At 37.6% G+C, this 24,439-nt stretch overlaps 1 protein-coding gene across 2 annotated transcripts in view; it reads right to left on the bottom strand.

Annotated features, from left to right (window-relative positions):
* The window catches only part of csmd1a (CUB and Sushi multiple domains 1a), a 696,936-nt gene that overhangs the window by 310,305 nt on the left and 362,192 nt on the right, over window positions 1–24,439 (bottom strand). For both annotated transcript variants that reach the window (XM_073872919.1, XM_073872920.1), the window contains exons 4-5: window positions 6,163–6,357; window positions 1,475–1,682 (exon numbers count right to left, since the gene is read on the bottom strand). In XM_073872919.1, coding sequence (XP_073729020.1) covers window positions 1,475–1,682; window positions 6,163–6,357 — 403 coding nt within the window. The remainder of the gene's footprint in view (window positions 1–1,474; window positions 1,683–6,162; window positions 6,358–24,439) is intronic.

Here is a 24,439-nt window from a genome sequence, read left to right as displayed (position 1 = left end):
CTGTTCTTTCATTTGATATTTTATGTTTATTTAAAGAAGATAATTTTTCTGTAAGGCATTAAACTAAAACTGGGTGGCAACTTAAAAAAAAACTGACGGGGAAAGAGTTAATCATGCTTCCAAGCATATTTGATCATCACTTCAACAGTTGCACGATATAAATGTTAATGTATATTTTAGATGAATGTTGATATATAAAACTAAACACCACAGTCTTAAATCATATTTTCATTGTGTCTTTGCTGCGTCTGTGTTGTTTGTGAACTGCGCTCTGTTGCAGCCACACTTGATTCTGAGGAACTACTTTGTTTGGCGGAAGAGTAATATTTGTACTAATATAATTACAACTTATTTGTGTTTTATTTTGTGAAACCCTGCTATGCATATGATGTAACCGTTTTTATAAACGCCATAAACCCCGCAAAGCAGTGGGTTACCAGAGCATTTTATAACAGCTGAGGGGGTTGTGCCTAACAACGCCCCTTAGCTGTTATAAAATGCACTGGTAACCCACTGCTTTGCGGGGTTTATTGCTTTATTTTTACCCAAATAAAAATGGATTTATTGCATTTTGGAATCAAACTCTTCATATATTGTATCCTCAGTATTAAGATCACTTGTTTGGTCAGTCCCATTTTTTATATTTTGTAATCTGCATACATTTCCTCCCAGATGAACACAGTGGCTGAATGTGTAATTTGTCTGGTTGTCTACATGTTATATCAACTAATATTATAGGCCTACATTAGCAAATCATTCAAATAGCAGTGAATGTGGCCTGGGACGGATCAAATTCTCTGTGATTTATTGTCTCAATCTGCCACTGGGTCAAATATAAACATTTTGTGGGTTAACCCAACTTCTGGGTTTGTCCCTGTTTGACCCAACACTTGGTTGAAAATAGCCCAGCAATTTTAGAGCGTAGAATATAACCTGCACGATTTATAAACACCCTCTCTGAATGGGACAAGTTTTCCCTGATGAGGTTAGGTACAGAAAATTCTTCTTTTACTGACATACGGGCAAGTGATTTTAAACGAATAGATCAGTCATAAATGAAAAACCTGGCTGAATGCAAGCTTTAAAAATCTCAGTATTTACGTCTTGTTTTTCATAAATGTCCTTTTAGGTTATTCTTGGTACTAGTTTATTTTTTTATGAAAAACTAATTGCACAATTTTCTATGTGGTTTCAGTCTTTTGGAACCAGTACTGTATTTCAGTGAGTTTCATTAAAAGGCATCCAGTCATATAAAACCTTTATAACACCCACAGCTGAACAATATTTTCTACACTTTTACTTAAAAAACTCAACTCTTAATCAGTACATATGAAACTCAAACATCATTTACAAAACAAATGCTATCTAAACATTGCTTTTTAAGCCACTTTACTCCATAGTGATTCTGAGACACGAGCCCGTGAGATCAGAACAGATTGAGACATCACACAGCACCAGAGGTCAGTTCACTCACCATATTGAAGGGGCTTCTGTGCCACTGATCTCTAGAAAGTCATATCTGTCCTCCAGCTGGAAGTCTGTAAAGACCAGAGCGATGGTGTCTCCTGGCTCAGCAAGAATACTCCACGTGCAGTCAGCATTGTTCTCATACTCTGAAGGAAAATGCGGACTTGATATTGTCCCTGTTGTTCCTCTTAATGTCCCACCACACGAGCCTTCAGCTGGACAAACAATAGCACAACATTTACATTTCAGATGTTTAGTGTTTGAGGCTTAATTCATTTGTTACATTTACAGTATATAGCACTTTTCTGCAGCACTCATATGAAAGGGGGGTGCGACGGCAGCCATATTGCACCAGAAAGCCCACCACACACCAGCTTATTAGTGAAGATGAGACAGAATCATATGGACAATTAATACAGTATATATGGGGATAATTGGTAAGCCAATAGGCACACTCCTACTCCTACTTTTTCAAAATACATCTTGGGATTTTAAACAACCACACAGAGTCAGGACCTCGGTTTAACGTCTCATCTGAAGGATGGTGCTTTTTGACAATAGAGTGTCCCGCCACACACAGGGTGAGCACCCCTACCAGCAGCAACATAGTTTTTCCAGGAGGTCTCCCATCCAAGTACTGACAAGGCTTAACCTTACCAGTCTTGGGCTACAGGGTTATATGACTGCTGGCCACTTCTTTTGACGAAAGAAAATATCAAAACATTTCCTTATTCATGTGGCACTGCGCAGACCGATCGGCGGCTGACTTGAAGCAGTGCATTTCGTTTAGTAATTTTGGCCGACTTGAGCTGGCGCTGAAGGCACGTGACTGTGTAATATGGCTTTAACATACCGCAAGAGCGATTCGAGATCAGCCGCCTGAGTCAGTCAGCGCAGTTCGCGAAGAGGAGCTGCACCGGCTGTAATGACGACAGAGCTGTTTTACGATTGGTCGGATTCATCACATGACAACAATCACGTGTGTTTTGTTTTTATTTTCGCGCCCTCAGTTCCACGAATGCTCACAAATCTGTATTTTTCTAACAGTTAAAGCTCTTTTCATGTAGTTGCAATGTTATATTGTGTCATGTTCATCAAAATACTACATTGGTATTTGAATGACATGTGCTTATGTTGAGCTTTATTCCTGTGGAGGCAGATGATGTGGGCCTCTTCGGTTCCACTCGTGCTCATGCACGGACATTCAGAACAGTAAAATTCACTTTTTATGTAGTTTACATCTTACAAATCATGTTTACTGCGATAAAGCAAGCAAATGGCACGTGATCAGCCATGCCTGACGTAAATGCAGCAAACTACGGGAACCATGGCGTGTCCGACTTCACGTCTCCATTTTCCGCTCCTCTCTGCCTGCAAGCGGCCAATCTCACTGATCGGTTACATCCAGCCACAGCCGATGTCGGTGTGTGGACGCGGTTCGGCGGCAACCAATCGGAAGGCGGAAAAGTTAGGCGGCAACCAATCGGAAGGCAGAAATCTCTGGTTGAGAGGAGTTCAGAGAATGCATTTGAGCGTCAGACCATCCACTACACCTTTTCTATAGCGTCATTGGCAGGGCAGCCAGAGTTTTTATTGATGCTCTTGCCGGTGGCGGTGTGAAAGCACAGTTAAGGTTTACTTGAAAGGGATTTTTAAAAACAGATGGATTTGCAAAAACAATAATTTTTGTTTGCTTGGGATTCAGACCAATTTAATCAGTTTAAATCTAGAATAAAGATTCATCATTTTGAGTTAAACTTTCTATTTGGAAACCGACAGGCAATTTTTATTACAGTAAGTATTACAAATATTGTCTCTACCGTGTGTACTAACATATATTTCTTTGCGAATAAGACAAAGTGTAAACAAGACCACTATACAAATAAAATTCAATTGGCATACCAAATAAATTGCCACTGGTTGAGGTAGAAGCTACCTGATTTAAGAAAAAAATCATACAAGCTTTATATTTTAAAGTAATTTCTTGTTGACCTTTTACCTTAAACCTACGCCCAGAAGTATCTTTTTCCATTTATATAGGAAATAAAAAATTATTCAAAAAAAAAAAAAGGTTTGAAAACATGAACCAAACAGCTACTTATTACTTTTCTATGAAACATTTCTAGGTTTTCCATGATTGTGGAAACTGTTGAGCCTTTCAATCAGCATTTTACTGAAATTGGTGATTCTAATCATGTTATTTCTCCTATTAACGATCATGCCTCAATTTTTTCTTTTACACCTGGCTCATTTACATTTAACAAAATCATGCCCAATGACGTATTTAATTCTATAGCTAATCTAAAGGAATATAGTAGTGCTGGTCCGGATGGGATTGAGGCTAGGTATATTAAACTCGCTGCTCATGTATTGATTTTTCCACTTGCGTACCTGTTTAATCTGTCTTTGAATACCTGTACTGTTCCTGCTACCTGGAAATGTTCAAAAGTTATCCCTTTATTTAAATCTGGCGATGTTTCTATTATGAATAATTGCCGTCCTATTTCTATTATCTTAACCATTGCCAAAATATTTGAGAAAATTATTTTTAATCAATTATCAAAATTTATTATTAGGAATAATATCTTATCTCCATTTCAATCTGGCTTTAGGCCCAATTTTTCTACCACTACAGCCTTATTAAAGTTCACCAATGATATTTTCTCTGCCTGTGATAAGGGACATCTAACTGGTGCTATTTTATTGATCTTTCATAAGCCTTTGACATGGCTGATCACTATATTCTTCTTGATAAGCTTCATGCAATAGGTTTGAATCAAAATGCTCTATTGTTGTTTAATTCTTATCTTCATAATAGACGGCAGTGTGTTGCTTTTAAAGGTTTATTGTCAGATTATTTATTGGTTGATAAGGGTGTTCCTCAAGGCTCCACTTTAGGACCCCTTTTGTTCTCGATTTTTATCAATGATTTATCAAATATTTGCACCATGTGTAAGATACATCTATACGCTGATGATACTGTAATTTATATTGCTGACTCTGATATTCATCAGATCCAGAAGAGTTTACAAGCCGACCTTTTCATAACTCAAAAATGGCTTCATGGTAACAATTTAATGTTAAATATGGAAAAGTCCTGCTGTATGCTGTTTGGGACGAGGCACAGAAGAACATGTGCACTTAACTTACAACTGTATTTTGCTGATGGTTCTTCTATGGTCATATTGGACAAATTTAAATATCTTGGACTGTGGATGGATTCAGAGCTTACTTTTAAACCTCACATTGACTATATTACTAAGAGAATATATGGTTGTCTTAGAACACTTTATAGATCTGTAAACTGCTTTACACTTAAAGTCAGAAAGAGGTTAATTTCTCAATTGATTCTGCCCATTATTGACTATGCTGACATCATTTATATGAACACTAGTGATGCTGTTCTTAAGCCACTTAATGTTGTTTTTAACTCTTTATGTAGATTTATTCTTAGATGTCCTTTTAAAACACATCATTGCGTAATGTATGCTGCATTAAATTGGCTTCAGCCGTACGCAAGAAGGGATTTACATTGGTTCATTTTTATTTTTAAATGTGTGTATTTCGACTGTCCTCCATACTTGAGAGAACTCTTGGTACCACGTAGCTCTTCATATCCTCTTAGAGATATGCAGTCCGTCATCTTTAACGTACCAGGTATTTTTTCAGCAGCAGGTCGTAAAGCTTTTCATTATAAAGCTTCTAGTGATTGGAACAATCTTCCTATGTCCTTGAGGTCCACTTCATCTTTTCGTAGATTTAAGCTGTCTTTATTTCAATACCTAAACATTGTGTGTGCATGTTATTGATGTTAGACTGAATAGTTGCTTATAACTCTTTTTATTTTACTCTATTATTATTTTTTTATGCAGCTGTTTTATTCACCTAAATAACTTGGGTGGACTTAATCTTGGGCTTTCTTTTGTGGCGCCTTTTTTATTTTGAATTTCATGTAGTAGTCTATTTGTGTACTGAGGCAATTGAGTATTGAGGTAAAGGTGATGTGTTTATTGTGATAGTTAAAACATGTCAGGGTTATGCTGTGTTATAGGTTCAGGGTGTTGGTGTAGGCTGCCTAGTAACTTATTTGTTTTGAGCAATTGTGTTTTTGTTGTTGTTGTTGTTGCTGTTGTTTTATGTTATGTGTATTGGACCCTCTTGAAAATGAGATGTTGCATCTCAAGGGGCTATCCATAAATAAATAAATTACAAAAATTACAAATCTAATCATGGGACACCTTGTGCCTCATTTATAAAATGCTGCGTAAAAACCATCCTACATTTGATCTTACGATCATTTAACAAAAATGCATACGTGTGATTTATAAACTAAACGTATGCGCAGAAAACACGCGTACCCCTTTCAAAACTATAAATCGCAATGAACTTGAACTTGTGCGCGCAGCCGCGCAGTTTCAGATCTCCGCCTTTAAACGATGCGTAATTAATGTCAGACATATAAAAGAACGCTTGTCAATGTTCAAACCCAATTTCAAACAGCAAGAATGGCTTATATTTCCAAAAACCTGCAGCAATCAGACAAGCAAAAGTCTGCTCAGACCCTGACGTGGCGCTAAGCACTTTTCCACGTCAAAGACAGTTTTTATAAATATGGACTTTGCCGTGGATTTTTGCCTACGCACACTTTACGATCAAATCTGTGCGTACGCACGCTTTATAAATGAGGTCCCTTACCTCTACAAAATGGTGCTGGAAAGTCCCACGATGCACCACTTCCTGGGCTCACTATGCACGTGAGAACCGCATGCCCCTCCAAAACATATCCCATCACACAACTGTAGCGGATCTTGTCGCCAACATTGTATCTGGACCCGTGGATGATTCCTCTCGGTATCAACCCTGGATTTCCACAGGTGTGACTGGGTAGCACTGCAACAGAAAGCAAAAAAACGGGTCAGAAATAAGTTTCTACATCACGCTGTGCTCCTTGTTTGTTCTTTTCAGCAAACTCTGGAGATCTCAGTCCCTCTGTGAGTCTTTACAGAGCGCGCGAACATCTGAAGCTGGTCTTGTGATCCACACGTGAGTGGTGCATTGTTTATGATCATGATGCTGTTTGAAGGTAAGCATTTCATGTTGACAACACAAGCGCATGTTTCAGTACTGCACTCTGTTCATCTGCGTCGACTCTTCAAAGAGAATCCATGCAAAACATCTAAGACTTGAGTCAGAGGAAGAACAATCTTAAAAATGGGCCTACTGACGGCACATTATAAAACGTTTTGGGTTGACTCATGAACGTTAATCGTGTGACATCAATTTCGACCAGTAGATCTGACTATTTTGCTAAATACCTGTAAAGACACTGGAGTTAGCATCTCGCTGCTAACATGAATGTTTGCCAAAGGCTTCAGATTAAAATAAGCCTTTTCTCAGCCGCTGACTAAAACTTTTTATTTGCAGTGTGGTAAGCAAGCAAACTACCAAAAAAGTAAAAAAAGAGCATAAAGAGAAATGCCAAGCCCTCTAACAAAACAACACTCCCTTGACTTTAAAGTTCAAAGCTAATTGGTCAGATCTGTCACATTGTAGAGAAACAAGCTCTTTAACTGCTTCAGTTTATTGTTGACATACACAAAGTTTTGAAAGCTGAATTCTGCCAGTATGCCAGCCCTACTTTTATAGTGATACACCGTTTCCCCTGACTGATTTGATGGGAATACGTTTTCTCATGGTTTTGCCTGATTGGATTTAGCTTAAAAATGCTTTTACCTTAAACTTTACAAAAGCTGATGATAAAGAATCCTTTATTTCAGCATCAGTCTTCTAAGGCTGTAGACGTCAGGACTTTACTGAATCTAAACAGAAAGAAAAACCTCTGTGTTCAAGGTTAAGTGCTCTTGAAATCGAATTAGCTTTGGGTTTGCAACTTTACATCTATATAATGAATCCTGGGAGGCTAGCATGTTCCGCCAGCATTCATCTCTACTGACGCACAAATCCAAAGCCATTTCCTTGACTGTACATGATACAGTATTTACAGTACAGTACAGAAAGCTGCGTGCCATGTTTGGAACAACTATTCACACATTTGCTATCCCAGCTGATTTCCTACCAATAAATAGCATTAATTGCATAGAAACAATGAGCCAAGTACAGTTTTCATATACAGCTATTCTGAAACTTCCATGTTGCTTTGATGTGAACATTGACAATTGCCTATCGTGCAAAATGACTGAAGGGCACCTCACGAAAGTTTTTTTTTTTTTGTCAGATGTGCACCCCTCGCAAACAATGTTGCATATCATTGGCGCCGATCCCTGATTTGATGCATTTGACTCATTCAGGGTTTCGCATTGTCTTATGACAATGAAATACTATGCAGGTTTCCCATTCTAATAAAGCGTCAGACCCGATACAAGACTTGCTCGACTGGGGAGCAGTCAGGAATTTTGGGCAGCCATATAAATTTAATACGATTGAAGGCTACGACAATACAATTTACATGCACCCTGAACATTGCAATCTAATTTAAATGTTCGTTTACATGTACATTTTATAGAATCCGAACCAAAAGTCGGATACCCCAAATACCAATTACTTATCAATGAAATAATTTCATCGTTAACCCGCAGGAAAAAACAACTGGTAGAAACTGTTTAAGTATCCCAAATCTAAACTAGTAAAAAAGCAGAGGACTTGGCAACGCTACGCTTGCGACAGCATCTCTCGTTGGAGTTCACACTTTACTCTGTATAAAAGTCAAAACTGATTTGGAGAAAGTTCTTCTTAAGAAGTTTTCAGATAAAGGTAATGAAAACACACTTTTCAAAAGGCACAACGCTATTTTAGTAGCCTAATGTTTTAAAAGTATACATAAACGCTGCAGAATTTAGTAGCTACATCGCGTGTACAGCGCGTGAGGCCATCAACTTACCTTTACGAAATTCATAAATATAATACGTGAACTTGGAGCACAAATGTTCTGCGCATGTGCACAATGTATTTTTGTATCCGATTTAGAAAATACTACGGTTCGCGCGTTTACATGCGTACTTTTCTCCTGCTGATCGGATCACAGATCGGAGTACACCACCCCCTTCAATACGATCCAAATTTGCATCTGATCCTCCTCAATCGTATTGATTAAGGTGTGAGCCATCAATACGATTACAAACGGATTATTTGGTTGCATATAAACATACCTAATGTAAAATTACTTTACTTGTCTCCCTTAAACAGAAAATACATAATTCATGTTCTGCGTCTTATCAATGTCGGCAAACACAGAGGGAAGTCAAGGCTATAGGAGACTTTTCTGAACATATTTTGCAGATTACCAGCTGCCCCCGATCGAATTATAAAAGTTTTTAATGTCAACATTGTATAGATATGATACAGTATGTGGCGTCAATTCATCTGAAGCCAAAGTATGGCAGACTCTGGTCATGTCATTCAATCGAACCTCTTTGACGTGACAGACCCATAGGCTATGTCCTCATTCATTCCTGACTCTATAATACATTCTGCTGCAGCAACCATGCTCAAATATCACAACAAAGCACAACGCTTTAAATAATCTATTCATGAGAAAATCATAGAAGCAGTTTGACAAATTGACATGCATGACATTTCGTCAAAAGGTTATCCTGTTTGTCGAGAGAAACAGCACCAGACAAAAGCAATAGCTCTAAAATATTGTAAGTGTGAGTTGCGACGAGTCCAAAGATAAATCACAGTGTTTTGTTCATAACACAGCAAATTAGATAATATAATACAATTTAACATGATAAAACACCACGTTTAACCTTACCTTGTGGAGTGAAAGCTCCTCCTAAACGTAAAAAATAGATTTTTGCGTTTGAAGTTTTTCTCAAACGCGAGCTGGATAAGGTGACAATAATGACAAAACCGCCAAAATTGTATTTTCAAAGGTCACGTTCTTCCTGATCCCATTTTTTAAACCCTAGTTAGTGTGTAATGTTGCTATAGCACAAATAATAGCTGTAAAATGATAAAGCTCAAAGTTCACTGTCAGGCGATATATTTTCTTTAACAGAATTCGCCTTTCAAAGTCTACAGCTAACGGACTTTAGCCCTCTACTTCCTGCTTTAATGACGTCAGTAAAACTGTTTTTTAACTAAACTCCGCCCACAGGAATACGTCAGTCGCCAGCTACGCTAATCGCAAGCTAAGCTGCTATCGAATCACAACACACTAAACAAGCTACACAATCAGAACTCGATAATTATTTCTGAAGGAGGGACTTCATAGAACAAGGAAGACATCAGACTGTTTTTAGGACAATGAAAACAGAGCTATACAGAAAAGTAAATTGTGTGAAAAATACCACGTTTTTTACACGTGAAACGTGAACACATGTTATATTGCACAATGTAACCAAAATCAAAGCTTCAAAAACACAGAAAGAACGGGACCTTTAAAAACTGCATGTGATGTGCAGCTGTTACAATACAGAATTTTTACTGTATACTCATCTTTATATAATTATATCTACTATATATCATGCTACAACCACAACTGCACATGCTGAAAGCTGCTGGAGACTTGCCATTGGCTGTTGTATTTAAATAAATAATGAGGTTAGTCCAAGAAAGGATTAGGGATGTTTTAATATGAATATAATAGTTTCTTATTAATATGTGTTGTGTTATTACGTTTATGTAATATCTGCCAGTGTAGAGAATAGTAGGACTTTTCCTGAGTTTTAAAGAGACCACTGAGCTTTGTGTAAGACAAGCAGACATTAGTGGGCGGGAGCTGATTTAAATCAAAATTGTTTGTCAACAAGGTATGCTATTTATGTAAGAGACACTCCTTTTTTATGGTTGGCCTGACATTTTGGGGCGGCAGAGGGGAAATCCACAGACCCGGCTTGGTGAGAAGTAAACACCCAATGCGAATTCAATCATTTGCACAAGTAAATTACATTCAAAGGCAAAGACGCAAACTGACGCGAATTACGCAAATTGGATGGCGCAAATGGGTCAAAAATGCACGCTATTCACCTCAAGTGCATCTTCATGCAAGTTGAAAATATTAAAGTAAAACTCAAGTTAAATCTCGCAAGTAATCTAATGCGAGGAACTCAATACTTCCCGTTCGGTGTGTATGCAGCATGTCAAATTCCATGACTTTTCCATGACTTTGATTGACTAAAAGCTAATTTTTAATGACCTATGGATGGAAAAACATCTTAAAATTATCAGTTTCCTGGCATGTTTGCTTTAGTTAACAGGTGCAAGTAATTGCATTTCACTTAAAGGGGTAGATCAACCAAAAATAAAAATTCTGTCATCATTTACTCACTCTCATGTTGTTACAAACGTAGAAATTTCCTTTTTTTCTGATGACCACGAAGGAAGATATTTTGAGGGATGTTTGTAATAAAAACCAATCAGTGGGCCCATTGATTTCCATTGTATTCTTTTTCCCACTATGGAAGTCAATGAGGCTTGTGATTGGTTTGGTTTCAAACATTCCTCAAAATATCTTTCTTCGTGTTCATCAGAAAAAAAGGAAATTTATACAAGTTTGTAACAACATGATAACAGAACTTTTATTTTTGGGTGAACTATCGCTTTAAGTGATGGCCAGTTGATGAGCAGGAAGAGACTAAGTGCCCGCAGGCATGACGTGTTTTTGTAGGCATGCTTAATCTCAAGATCTTGGGTTAACATAATATAAATATAATATAAAATATTTTGCTAAAAAGTTGCTACATGGGACTACAGACTTTGTCTGAGAACGTCATCACGCATGAAGATCTCAAAAACAACGCAACACTAACCTATGAGCACAATTTCCAACAAATACATTCACATAGTATTTCCTTATCATGAAAACGGTTTATAAATGAGTTTAATAAAGTTTGACCAGCGCAAACCATCATTTTGGGGGTTAAATAACGTCTCCCGGGATTTACTAAAGAAGCGCAGTGGATCATTAGCGATGAAAAGATTTAGTTATTTTTGCGACTAACCTCATTGCATATGCATTTCTAGGAGTTTCCATTCAGATGCAAAAAAAAAAATTTAATGATTCACGCAAAACCATTTACTAATGTTTGCGCGTGTGATATTACTGGTATTTGTGCCATTATTTAATGCAGAATATGCGTGTTACAAAGCAGAGGATTTTTAACTTTGGTTAAAGAAAGTTTATTTTTTGTAATAATCCAAAAGTGAGAGCATTTCAAAAGCATTCACAGCAGTCTAATTCTGGATCACTCTTGTGACTTTGACGCCATAATCGGATGAGTTAAACACATCAAAATCAGATGTCAGTGTTTGACTTGTGTGCCGTTTTGTAAGGCACCTAAAACGTGTTTGTGGAGTGAGCGAGTTAGAAATGGCCATTTACTGCATGTGTCAGAAGCAAAGGTCTATAAAACATTTCTTTAATAACTATTCTCCAACCCATACGATTGCATTGGTTGTTTGTCCATTTCACCAAATAAAACCAATAGATGCATTTACTAAATTAGCACATCTACCTGCAGCAGGTGAAACTTAATATATTATGGTATAAAATTATATTTTGTGGTATAATTTTGCTATGATGGCATGTACTAGGATAAGATTTCCAATTTAAACCACCAGGATTAATTGTATTTTATTACACATAACACTATTTAGGCATTTAGGGCAAATAACGTATCCATTTATTTATTATATGATATAAACACACCATACAACACTTTTTAAAAATGTACTTAAAATATTCCAAGTCTACAGTGGTCAAACGAACGATTTATTTGAAGAAAAGATGCAAAAGTGATTACAATCCATGTAAATATCAGATCCATATGTCATCTATGATTGTGAAAAGGCATTGGCTTTCGTGTGTCTTGTGACCGATTGCAGATAACGTTAGCTAAGAATGTGAAGCGCTATTGGCTCTTATGACTGACTACGTCATGCTGGTTTATGTTTGAATGAGATCTGACTGTGCGTTTTGATCACAGAGTTCTTCACATAAAATAAATGTATGGCTTCAGTTTGCAAGGTTTGCAATGCAAATGGTTTGTAATACTTTGTTATGCAATAAATAACTGTGACTGTACTTGTGTCTTGTGTTTTATATGGTTAAGAAGTGGTTGGGTTTAGGGTAAGGGTGAGGGTGGGGTTAGATGCTCCAAAATATCTTTAAAACCATAAATGTTTATGAAACCATTTCCACATTTACAAATTCATCAAATTAAATGTGTCTAATCTGATGTATAAGGCAAAAACCTTAAAACGTAACAACAGTTTATATAATGGCGCTTTTCCATTGCATAGTACCCCACGGTTTGGTTTGGGTCAGGTCGGGTCAGCTCACCTCCCTTTGGCGTGTTTATCTTTTCCATTGAGTTTAATATCACTTCGCAGTGGGAGGGATTATAGGCGTCTCATTATATTTGCTCTGTCTACTGCTGTGACATCATACAAGTGAGAGCGTCGTTGTACATTCCACAAAATCAAAATTGGCCACCACAAATAGATGTTTGCACATCGCCTTTATCACCACCTCTGTCTCACATGACAGTTTCTGTACAAACGCCGATGGCATCAGTCGACGGCACTTCGCTAAGCCTCATTGAAGTTGCATATACACATATAATGCTGACGTGCTCGTCGCGAATGTTCCGCCACAAACTGCAAATATGAAAAAACTGTTATGGTGTCCCTGATTCTCAACCTGTGGATGTTTTTCATAGCTAAAAGGGAGTTTGGGAATTTATAGCAGAGCACAGATGACAACAGGTTTGCTTGAGACAGCGCAAGCTAGCATGAAGGTAAAGCTAATCTTTTACATTATAGCGATGACGCTGTACGTGACGATTCTCTTCAATCAGTGATCTATGGTGTATTCACGGCATGTTTTGGTATCAGCCCGGGTCGCTTGGAACCCTGACCGAGGTGGTACTAAAAAAAGTATTGGGTACTAACGACCCTATAAGGTCGTTATTTTTGGAGGACAGTCTCAAAAACTTGCTTGAATTGATCCGAGAGAAAATCCTCCATCAGCTCACAGGTACCAGTTTAAACGCATGTGAAATGCAGTTATTCAAATACAGCAATACAGTTTCGAGAACTTGCCTAGGGCACCAACAGAGTCAGGGCCGGCCCTGAACACATAATGTGTTAAATTAAAACACCATAGCCACTGACATGAGCCTACTTGAAGATCTTCTGAAAAGCACAATACTGCACTTTCATGAGCATTTTCACCTCACACTCTGGTGACTTTGACTCGCAAGCTTTGTGAGTCATTGAAGGATTCTTGAAAGAATCAAGCATCTCTCTTTTCAAAGACGACTTTTATGAACTATACACACATTGTGATCCTCCAAACAGGAGAGGCGCCTGGAGAAATGGATGTAGATGTTGCATAACCTTTGTGGCAGCTTACAAAGCTAAATCTAGAGGCTGACATTTAAGAACTGAATGTTGATTTAGTTGTGTGCTATACCTGATTCAAGAGGTCTCTTACTGTGGGAATGTATTTTTACCGGTCTAGGGAGAATGCAGGAAAATCTTAAAAATATCAAACAATAAAATAATATAAACAACAAAATATCCCGAAATCACTCAACTTTAATAAACTGGAATTGAGATTAAAGTACTGTCAGCCAAAAATGCAAACCAGTTGACCACCTACAGTACACTCCAAATGTACTATCTTAGCCAATTTTTGAGCAGTTTGTATTTATGCATTTTATTCATGCATTTTTCACATACTTACACCAAACTATTAAAAGCAATTGTAAATCAAGTCTCCTATGTGGTTTATGTGCATGATGCCTACAGTGTTTCAAATTTGTTGCTTAATGAGGTCCCATTTCGGTTAGGATGCTGCCTGTGTAGGGGGTATAGTAAACAATCCAGCGCTAACAAGGTTTTGAAACAGAGCCATATACTGTAGATTCAGATTGTTTAATCATGTCTGTTTCTGGCCAGATCTTGTTTTGGCAGCAAAGTGATGAACTGTCAATCTAGCTTTAACAAATTCATGGCATTTGAAATTACAAAGTAAAATAGACAACATTGAGAAACTGGATTTGGAAAGATGCGCATTCCAGTCAGCTCTGTACTGTGTAGGGTCTCATTTGAATCCATCCACTTGTGTGCTTTAGCCGTGCTATTACCACAAGCAAACAGATATTTGCATGCACGCGTAAACAGGCAAGACATACTTGGTGCCACATTATTCACATCACCTCCAAATCGTGTCCTAAACTGAGGTGGCTTAACTGAGGAAAGATGCATCAACACAACACAGTGATTTTTGAATATCTTTTTCTTGGCATAACTGTATACATTCATATTCATGGCATTGCACTCAGCTCCAGTGAAAAATCTGTGTCCCAGTAGACGCAGGATGGAGCAAACCCGCCTATGAAAATGTTGTCTGGCTCTATTTTAAGCATTTAGAACTTGCAATTGATTTAACCTAGAATAATTCATTGTGGAAATGTCTGTCCACTGAGATCTCAGTCTACTGGAATAGCTCTGTTCATTAATCGTACTTTCAAATTGGCCTGCTCTGCTGTGCTGGATTCGGAGGATGTTTGGTAACTATTTGATTTATTGTCTGATTAATGATAGCTGAAGGCCATTTCGAGAACATTTAAATAAAAAGGAAACAAGTATTTTTATTTTTTCATGCTGATTTTATCGGTGCCTCATCATGAAGTTATTAATCATAAGTTAGATTATTTTGTCACCATGCTGCTATGGTAGACATGTGTACTAATGTTGTTGATCTTATGCTATATATTGTCTTATATGCATGATAATGTTTTGATTTTTTAAATAATGTGTTAGATTATCAGATGTATAGCCAAAAAATGTGTATTGTTATCATGCTTGGGGGGGGATTATCCCCCTCTTGTCTTTATATCTCGCATCTGATTAATTATTTTTTTTTATCCCTATTGGGGACAAAATGTATTCCCCCATGATTAATGGTCATTAAATGGCCATAGAAACAATTAAATATAATTTAATTTGAGTAAAAACGCTGCTACGTTCCGCACCCCTAAGGTGACATTGGAGTAAAAAAATCTAAAATTTAGTTTCATGTGCTCACGTAAAACTTTCGCGTGTTCACGTGAAACTTTCATGTGCTCACGCGAAACCTTTGTGTGCAGATTTTTTTTTAAAGTCCCACTACGCATTTGCGATAGTTTCACGTCCGCATGCGATAGTTTCACATGCGCACGCAGAACTAAACGCGATAGTTTCATGTGCGCACGCGATAGTTTCGCGTGCGCACGGAAAACTAAACTTTATTTAATTTTTTTCTCTATGTCCCCTTAGGGGCTCCGTTACAGGACTGTCACAAAACAAATGCAAAAAATATTACCATTGAGAATGAGACAGCAGAAATTAGCATCATTAGAATCGAGGTGAACTCCTAGTTTGACACAGGAAAGCAAAAAAGTTTGTCATCAAATTCTGTAATTGCTTTTTGTTTCTGTAACGGAGGCCAGCAGAACTGTGCAGTAAATGTAAACCTCACTCTCCAAACTCAAGAAGTGCTTTAGCGACAGAGAGCTCATGGCCTTACCGTGTGTTCACACCAGCCACGTTTGTGTCTACAGCGTCTAGTTTGCGGCTTGAACATTTTGAGTTTACTCGCTTCATTCGCACGTGAAATTCTAGTCTCTAGGGCCTTCCATAGGCTTCTGGGATTCCGCTTGCTTCCTGTAATGACAGCACTACTAGAGCAAGCTCCTGATTGGTTAATGCCAAAGTTCAAATTTTTCAAACTCGCGTGTTTGCCGCAGCAACGCTCAATTCGTGCCATTCATCCTAAAAGCCTCGTGCCGCGTGACCTCCAGACATTGACTTAACATTGAAATCACTCGCGCTTGACGCCTCTACCGCAGCTGGTGTGAATGCAGCATTAAAGGGACACTCCACCTTTTTTTGAAAACATGCTAATTTTCCTGCTCCCCTAGAGATAAACATTTGATTTTTACTGTTTGGAATCCATTCAGCTGATCTCCGGGTCTGGCGCTAGCACCTCCAGCACAGCCCAGCACAATCCATTGAATCTGACTAGACCACTAGCACCGCGCTCAAAAATAACTCAAAGAGTTTGGATATTTTTCCCATTTAAAACTTGACTCTTCTGTAGTTACATCGTGTACTAAGACCGACGAAAAATCAAAAGTTGTGATTTTCTAGGCCGAAATGGCTAGGAACTATACTCTAAAACTGGCGTAATAATCAAGGACTTTGCTGCTGTAACATGGCTGCAGGAGGCGCAATGATATTACGCAGCAGCCGAAAATAGTCCCCTTCATATTTCATGAATATATTTGAAAAACATCCCCACTTAGATTTTTTTTACACATCACACCCTGGTTGTTATATTGATATTCTGTATACTTGATTTCCAGAGTTAATGTTACAGTTAACGTAGATGGCACAGGATATTTTTCAAAGAATGAGAGCACTTTCAGTACATGTGGTAGATCAGTTTTAAAGTCTTTTTGAAAGCCACATCCAGTACTGATCACTGTCTCATAAGATCAGCATCTAATTTAGCCTCACTCACTTCCTGTGACATTGAGAGAGATCAATAAAGTAGTTAAAGACTGACAGTCAGGCTCTAAAACGGGCACCTGAGTCATTTCCCATTTCCTTCCTCAGGATCAGATATGTACATCAGAGGTGAAACCGTGCATGAGAGAAGACAAAACCTCCTTGTCGGAGAGGAACACAAACCCTGGATATGTTTGAACTACATAAGTGCAAAAGTGTTGAGATGCCATTGCAGGTTTACTGATGACCCTTAATAGTAAGTGTTGGTCATGTTGAGGGACCCTGCAGAGGTCAATACAAAAGACAGACAGCCGTGCTCCGTTGAATTAGCACAGGGTACACAATCATGTTTATGCTAAATTATCATTATTTGTTACTTTGTTACTACTTCAGCGTGTCATTCCTGTCATGTTGCTGCTTTATTTTAATGATGAATAATTGATAGCAGTCAATTCATGATCATTGACAATAGAAATAAAGTGTCCAGAGTTGCTGTGCAGCACATTAAAAACTTAAACGGTTCATCCATCAAGTTGCATTGTAACCTGTCGCAATGCAATGGGAGCAAAGTGTTGTATTATTACGTGCCGTGCGTGTTTGGTGCAGACACAATGTAAGATTTTCTATTGTGATCACAGTCGAGGTAACATATAATTTTGACTCACTCGAAAAATGTTTTTGTCCAGATTAATGGCCATGCCACATTTTTACTATTGTGCGGGGACTTGACCGAGCAATAGTTTACTTGCCAGGCCATATCATGTCACCTCTATTGAGAATGATATTTCACCTGAGGCAGCCTTAATGCAAAAATCAATATAGGCTATTCTCTCTGAATAAATGGCCAGTGTCTCTAAACTCTGTCATACATTGGGACCATTTATTGGACCCATCTATTGTATAAAGAGCAATGCTAATCACACTCACTGTAACATGGTCATTGCACTCTTTAACAATCTGCCATGTTTATTTTTTCAGCAACATTTCATCTCTATGGAAACTATGGCTACACTGTCAGAAAAAAATGGTCCCAAGCTGCCACTGGGGCATTACCTTTTTAGAAGGTCCTATATCAGGCCCGGTACTAGGCTTGCTGGACTCGGGGGCAGTCAGGAATTTTAGGTAGGAAGCTATAACACAGTTCAAAATTTTTATTTTATTTGTTTCTCTCAAACAGAAAATACATAATTCATATTCTGTGTTTTATCAATGTCGGCAAACGCAGAGGGAATAAAAGGCTATAAGAGACTTTATCTTAAGACATTTTGCAGAGTACCAGAAGCCCCAAACCCAATTACAAAACGTTTTTAATGTCAACGCCGTATAGATATGATAATGCGGTATTGACGTTTAATATGTGCCGTCAATTCACCTAAAGCCAAGGTATGGCAGACTCTGTGACAGACCCATAGGCTATGTCCTCATTCAGTTCTGAGTCTATCATATATGCTAAAATATCACAACAAAGCACAACGCTTTAAATAATCTATTCATGAGAACATCATTAAAGCAATTTAACAAATTGACATGCATGGCAATTCATCAAAAGGTTATATCCTGTTTGCTGAGAGAAACCAGACAAAAGCACAAGCCCTAAACTACTGGAAGTGTAAGTTGAGACAAGTCCAAAGATAAATCGCACTGCTTTGTTCATAACATTGCAAATAAGATATTATAACGTAACATTATAAAACACTACATTATAAAACGGCCCGTTCTGGTTCTTTATTCTGATTGGTTGAAACGCGTTCTAAGCCGTGATAAAATACCCCGGTAACCCCATGGTTCAGACAACATTACATAAGTATCACTGCGCCACTGTTGCTACGTAGCCTACTGATTTATGAAAGTAAACACCACAGTCTTTAATCATATTTTTTATTTTTCTACAATTGCACAATTAATGGCGATATCCAGATAAATGTCAATAAATATTGTTGAGTCACCTCGTCAATAAAAAGAAAACGCTTCTAATCCGTATTTCCGCTATTATCCACTAAATGGCGATCTTACCCAACTTAAATTTACCTAACCCTAACGCATTCACTTCCAGTGTTGGGGGTAACGCATTACAAGTAACTTGAGTTACGTAATAATATTACTTTTCTGAAGAAACGAGTAAAGTAACGCATTACTTTTTAAATGTACACATTAATATTTAACTCAAGTTACTTTTTTAGTTTAATTAATTTGATAAAAAAATATGTACTGAATTAAACTAAACGTATGCACTCTCTGTGCCTGTGTGGAAACAGTTTGAGTCAGAAACTGAGATGGCAGGCCAGAGCTAAACATTTTTGTGATAAAATATGCAATTTCCGAATGCAGAACTTTTCAGTCATAAAAACACCTGCAAGGCCTGAAAGAGATCAAGCTTTAGCCAAGAAAAAGTAACGCAAAAGTAACTAAAAGTAACGTAAGCATTACTTTCCATGAAAAGTAACTAAGTAATGCAATTAGTTACTTTTTTTGGGAGTAACTTAATATTGTAATGCATTACTTTTAGAAGTAACTTTCCCCAACACTGTTCACTTCACTGTGTAAGTTTTGATCAGGCTCTGAATCTGATTTCTTACAAAAGTTCTTCACAAAAATGGAATTATCTCCGCTTTTAGCTGAAAATTTAAGAGGTGATAAGAGAACAAATGAACACTCTAAAAAATATTGGTTGTTTTTAACCCTGGGCTGGGTAACTATAGGACAGAACACATTTCTGGGTTAAAATGACCCAAATAATAGGTTGTTTTAACCCAACTGTTTCAACATGGTTGATTAACAATAACCCAGCAGTTGGGTTAAAATGACCCAAATAATGAAATGTGTTCTGTCCTATAGTAACCCAGTCCTGGGTTAAATATTTTTCAGAGTGAAGGTAGGATGAAACAGGTTTTTGTTGTTGTTTGAAAGCGGAGCATCTGTTCTTTAAGTAAGCAATAAGGTACGAGAGGCTGTGCTGTATCGTGAATAAGTAACGGCTGAAGGGCGTTGTTAGGCACGACGCGAAGCACTTGCCTCGAGTACCCCACTGCTTTTATAAAACGGTTACCACACAATATTAAAGTAAAAAAAATATTAGTGCAACTTTCATGAAGTTAAATCAATAAAAGCATTCCTTCTGCTAGAAAAAATAGTCCCTGACTGCGAACAACAACATGAAAGCTCAAATAAAAACAACAAACTGTTGTCAGACTTTGTCTCATTATATGTTTATGTGTTGCTAAGGGTGTTGCTAAGGGCGCAGTGATATTAGACAAAACCGTTGGGTGAAGCGATCATAGCAGTGTTTTATCGTGAATAAAGCACACCTATTGACCAATCAGAATCAAGGATTGGAACTAACCGTTTTATAATTTGATATATTTTGTGTTTATTTAAAGAAGAGAATGTTTCTTGAAGGCATTAAATTAAAACTGGGTCCCAACTTTAAAAAAAAAACTACAACAAACCTAACAACGCCCCTTAGCTGTTATAAATGCACTGGTAACCAACTGCTTCTTGTGGCTTATTGGCTTATTTTACCTTACACAACCTGAATGAGCTGACGATGATAACAAAACCGCCAAAATGTAAATTTAAAACTGCACTGGATGCGCAGCACTTACAAATTGTATTTTTACTGTATAACCATCTTATATAATTTATATCTACTATATATCATGCTACAACCACAACTGCACATACTGAAAGCTGCTGGAGACTTGCCATTGGCTGTTGTATTTTAATAAATAATGAAATGTATCTTAGAAAGGAAATGTTGTATGTTCTACTAATATATATATATTGCCAACAAGGGACGCTATTTATGTAAAGAAACACTCCAGTTTTTTTATGGTTGGCAGGACATTTTTTGGGGGGGATGCCCCCCTAGGACCCCCCTATAACAATAATAATAATTTGTTACATTTATATAGCGCTTTTCTGCAGACCTCAAAGCACTTTACATATGGGGAATCTCCTCAACCACCACCAATGTGCAGCATCCACCTGGATGATGTGACGGCAGCCATGTTGCCCCAGAACCACCACCACACACCAGCTTATTAGTGGAGAGGAGACCAAGTGATATCGCCAATTAGTAGATATGGGGATGATTAGTAGGCCAATGGGCAAGTCTGGCCAGGATGCCGGGGCACACCCCTACTCTTTTTCGAAATGACATCCTGGGACCTGGCTTTAGACCTATAGACCCTTTTACAGCACACGTGACCAAATAGCCTACGCGCGCATTTTGGCAACAGAAGTGGGTTTTATTCCCCATTGGTTGTAGTGTGGTAGCAACTCAGAAAGTTTATTAAAACTGTTTCCCAGCATCAAAATGTCTGGTTGTTGCTTTTGGTTGCACTAATATAATGTACTAATACACGTATATATATGTATCTGGACACTTTAATTTTGGCCATCTGCTAACATCTTCTATCCACTCCACTATAGTACACGGATCTGGTAGCTGTGTTGAAAAAGTTGATAGTCAACTTATTAAAATAACTTTCTCTGTCTGTGTTGCTTCACTGCTGATTCTTGCCATACTTCCGTTGCCTAAATGCGCGCGCATACGTTGCCATATCATCATTGTGTACAAACAGTAAAAGGGTCTATATGTAAACATTTGTTATGTACCTCAGAGGTACTTATATGAACTCTTTAGGTGCAAAAATGTACTTTTTGAAAGGGTACCGTCCGTTTTTTTCGATACTCTGAAAAGAATCACAAATCACAATTTTCGCATGTAATGTTTGTTTTTTTAAAGTACACTAGTTTAAACTACCTTAGTTTTTGTAGACACTTATTTTTACTGTAGCTCATTGACAAAATTCCCATTAAATGCTCCCATATTCATGTTCCTGAATGTGGTAGAGCAGCTGGGTCCTGCTCAATCTCTGTCCTGAATGGCCGATGTCCTGCAGAGTTTAACTCCAACCCTAATCAAACACACTTGAAGCAGCTAATTAAGGTCTGACTAAGCATACTAGAAACTTCCAGGCAGGTGTGCTTAGGCAAATTTGTGCTAAACTCTGCAAAAAAACGGCCCTCGAGGACCGCGTTTGGGCACCGCTGTGGTAGAGCATTGAATTGACCAAAAGACCATGGGTTTGAACTGCCTTGAATAAAAGCATCTGCAAAATGCATCAATGTAAATGTAAATGTCGTAAGCATGACGTGAAGCGGAGTGCCTGCAACCCCTTCAGCCATTACTTATTCACGTTACAGCACTCGCCTCGAGTACCTTATTGCTTTCATAAAACGGTTGCAGTAGCACACAACATTAAAGTAAAAAAATTATTAATGCAAAGTTAAACCAATAAAAGCATTCCTTCTGCTAGAAAAAAATTGTCTCTGGCAGTGAACAACAATATTCCAATGTGTAATATGCATGAAAGCTAAAAAACAAAAAAAAAAAAAAAAAAAACAATACGTGTGGTTGCAAAGGATGTTGCTAAGGGCGCGGTAATAAATAGAACCGTTGGGTGAAGGGGTCATAGCCGTGTTTTATTGTGAATAAAGCACTGCTATTGACCAATCAGAATTAAGGATTGGAACTAACTGTTTTATAAATAAATGTAAAATATAAACAAAAGCATGCACAACATTAAACGAAAACAGAGAAACGTGCAAGTTTATAGTCAGAATGTCTGTCAGTTCAGACATAATAAGCACAACATTTGGTTATCCATCAACAGGAACGCCCACTGCAATCACTAATACAGCAATAACCACATCCAGTGATTGTATTGCTGCATGTGTAAATGACCCATTAAGAGAACAAATAATGTTAAACCAATCTACAAAATGAAAGTATCCATGAAAGCAATCGACAATGAACACTTAACCTAATTTAATCCGAGTACCTAACATTATTCGGCTTCATTGCTAATGTCAGCGCTTTGATGTCTTACTGAACTGAATACTAGTCAGTTTAAAACAGTGGTTTAATACACACCATGTACCTCAACAGCCTTCCAGTTTCCTTGGCAACCTCTTCTCTATTACAGGGTTTCCCAAACTTGCAGGGGTTTGTGAATTGATGACAAACAATTCAATAATTAATTACACTAAAACCATAAAACGTAAATAAGTCATTTAAAATTAAAAAATCAATGTACATAAAATTAAACACTTACTAACAAAATATATTTGTTTCACCTGCATGTCACGTGACCATAACACAACAGTACAATATATCAGAAACCAGATGAAGGTCCAATACAACAGGCAATAAAAGCAATGACTATGCAAAATGTGACTGATAAAAATTTTAAAATGGATGAAAATACAAGTTTTAAATGTGCTGCAAGGGGTTCGGCTGACAAAAAAAGTAAAAATCCCTGCTCTGTTCGATTATAATCTGAAAATATTTGGTTTTAAAGGGTACCTATTATGAACATTTTTACAAGATGTAATATAAGTCTTAGGTGAACCCAGAATGTGTCGATGAAGTTTCAGCTCAAAATACCCCATAGATCATTTATTATAGCAGTCCTAAATGCCCCTATTTGTGTGGGAGAAAAAATCGTGCTGTATTTGTGTGTGTGTACCTTTAAAGGAGTAGTTCAGAATGAAAATTCTGTCATCATTTACTCACTTTCATGTTGTTACAAACCGTTCGTGGACCCCGTTCACTTTCATAAAAAGAAAAAAGAATCCTATGGAAGTAAATGGGGTCCACGAACGGTTGGTTACAAACATTTCTCAAAATGTCTTCGTTTGTGTTCATCAGAACAAAGACATTTATGTGGGTTTGTAACAACATGAGAGAGAGTAAATGATGACAGAATGTAAATTTTTGGGTGAACTATCCCTTTAAATGCAAATGAGCTACAGCTTCTTCTTCACACAATCTTTTGAGATATGGCGGACAGCGAACAACTCGCTGAGGGGAGAAACTATAGTAATGCAAGACTGACAGTCAGTGGCTGTGGGCGGGGCTTTGTCAGTGTGAGCTCACATTGGTAAGAGAATCAAAACAGCATGCCTAATGAGACTACTTTGGTTTAATGGACATTAAAAATAAGAAGTTTTATAAGAACACATTATGTCCAAACACCTTGTAAAAGTGGATTTTGCATAACAGGTGCCCTTTAAAGTGAGAGTTTTGCTTATGTTGTAGATCAAAATTCATATCACAAGAGCAAAGAAAACATTTACATTCATGCATTTGGCAGCTGCTTTTATCTGAACCGATTTAAAGTGCATCTATCTATATTTTTCTTTGTGTTTTCCCTCCAAATTGAAGCCACAACCTTATGCACTGCCAACGCAATGCTCCACCAGCTGAGGTACAGGCACATGTCATCATACTGTTCCTTTAAAGTCGATATCTTATTTCTTGTGACCAGAGATTAAGCCCTCCATAAGTTGATTTCTCACTACACCAAAACTGGTTTAACAAATGCGGAGTCTGGGCTGGGATAGTAGTTGTCCAACCAATAAGGGAAAGTGTACACGAATCCCC

This window comes from Misgurnus anguillicaudatus, chromosome 11 (genome assembly GCF_027580225.2).
Source record: "Misgurnus anguillicaudatus chromosome 11, ASM2758022v2, whole genome shotgun sequence".
Taxonomy (NCBI): Eukaryota; Metazoa; Chordata; class Actinopteri; order Cypriniformes; family Cobitidae; genus Misgurnus; species Misgurnus anguillicaudatus.
Note: the sequence above shows the minus strand (reverse complement) of the source record. Positions and strands in the feature narration are given on the sequence as shown.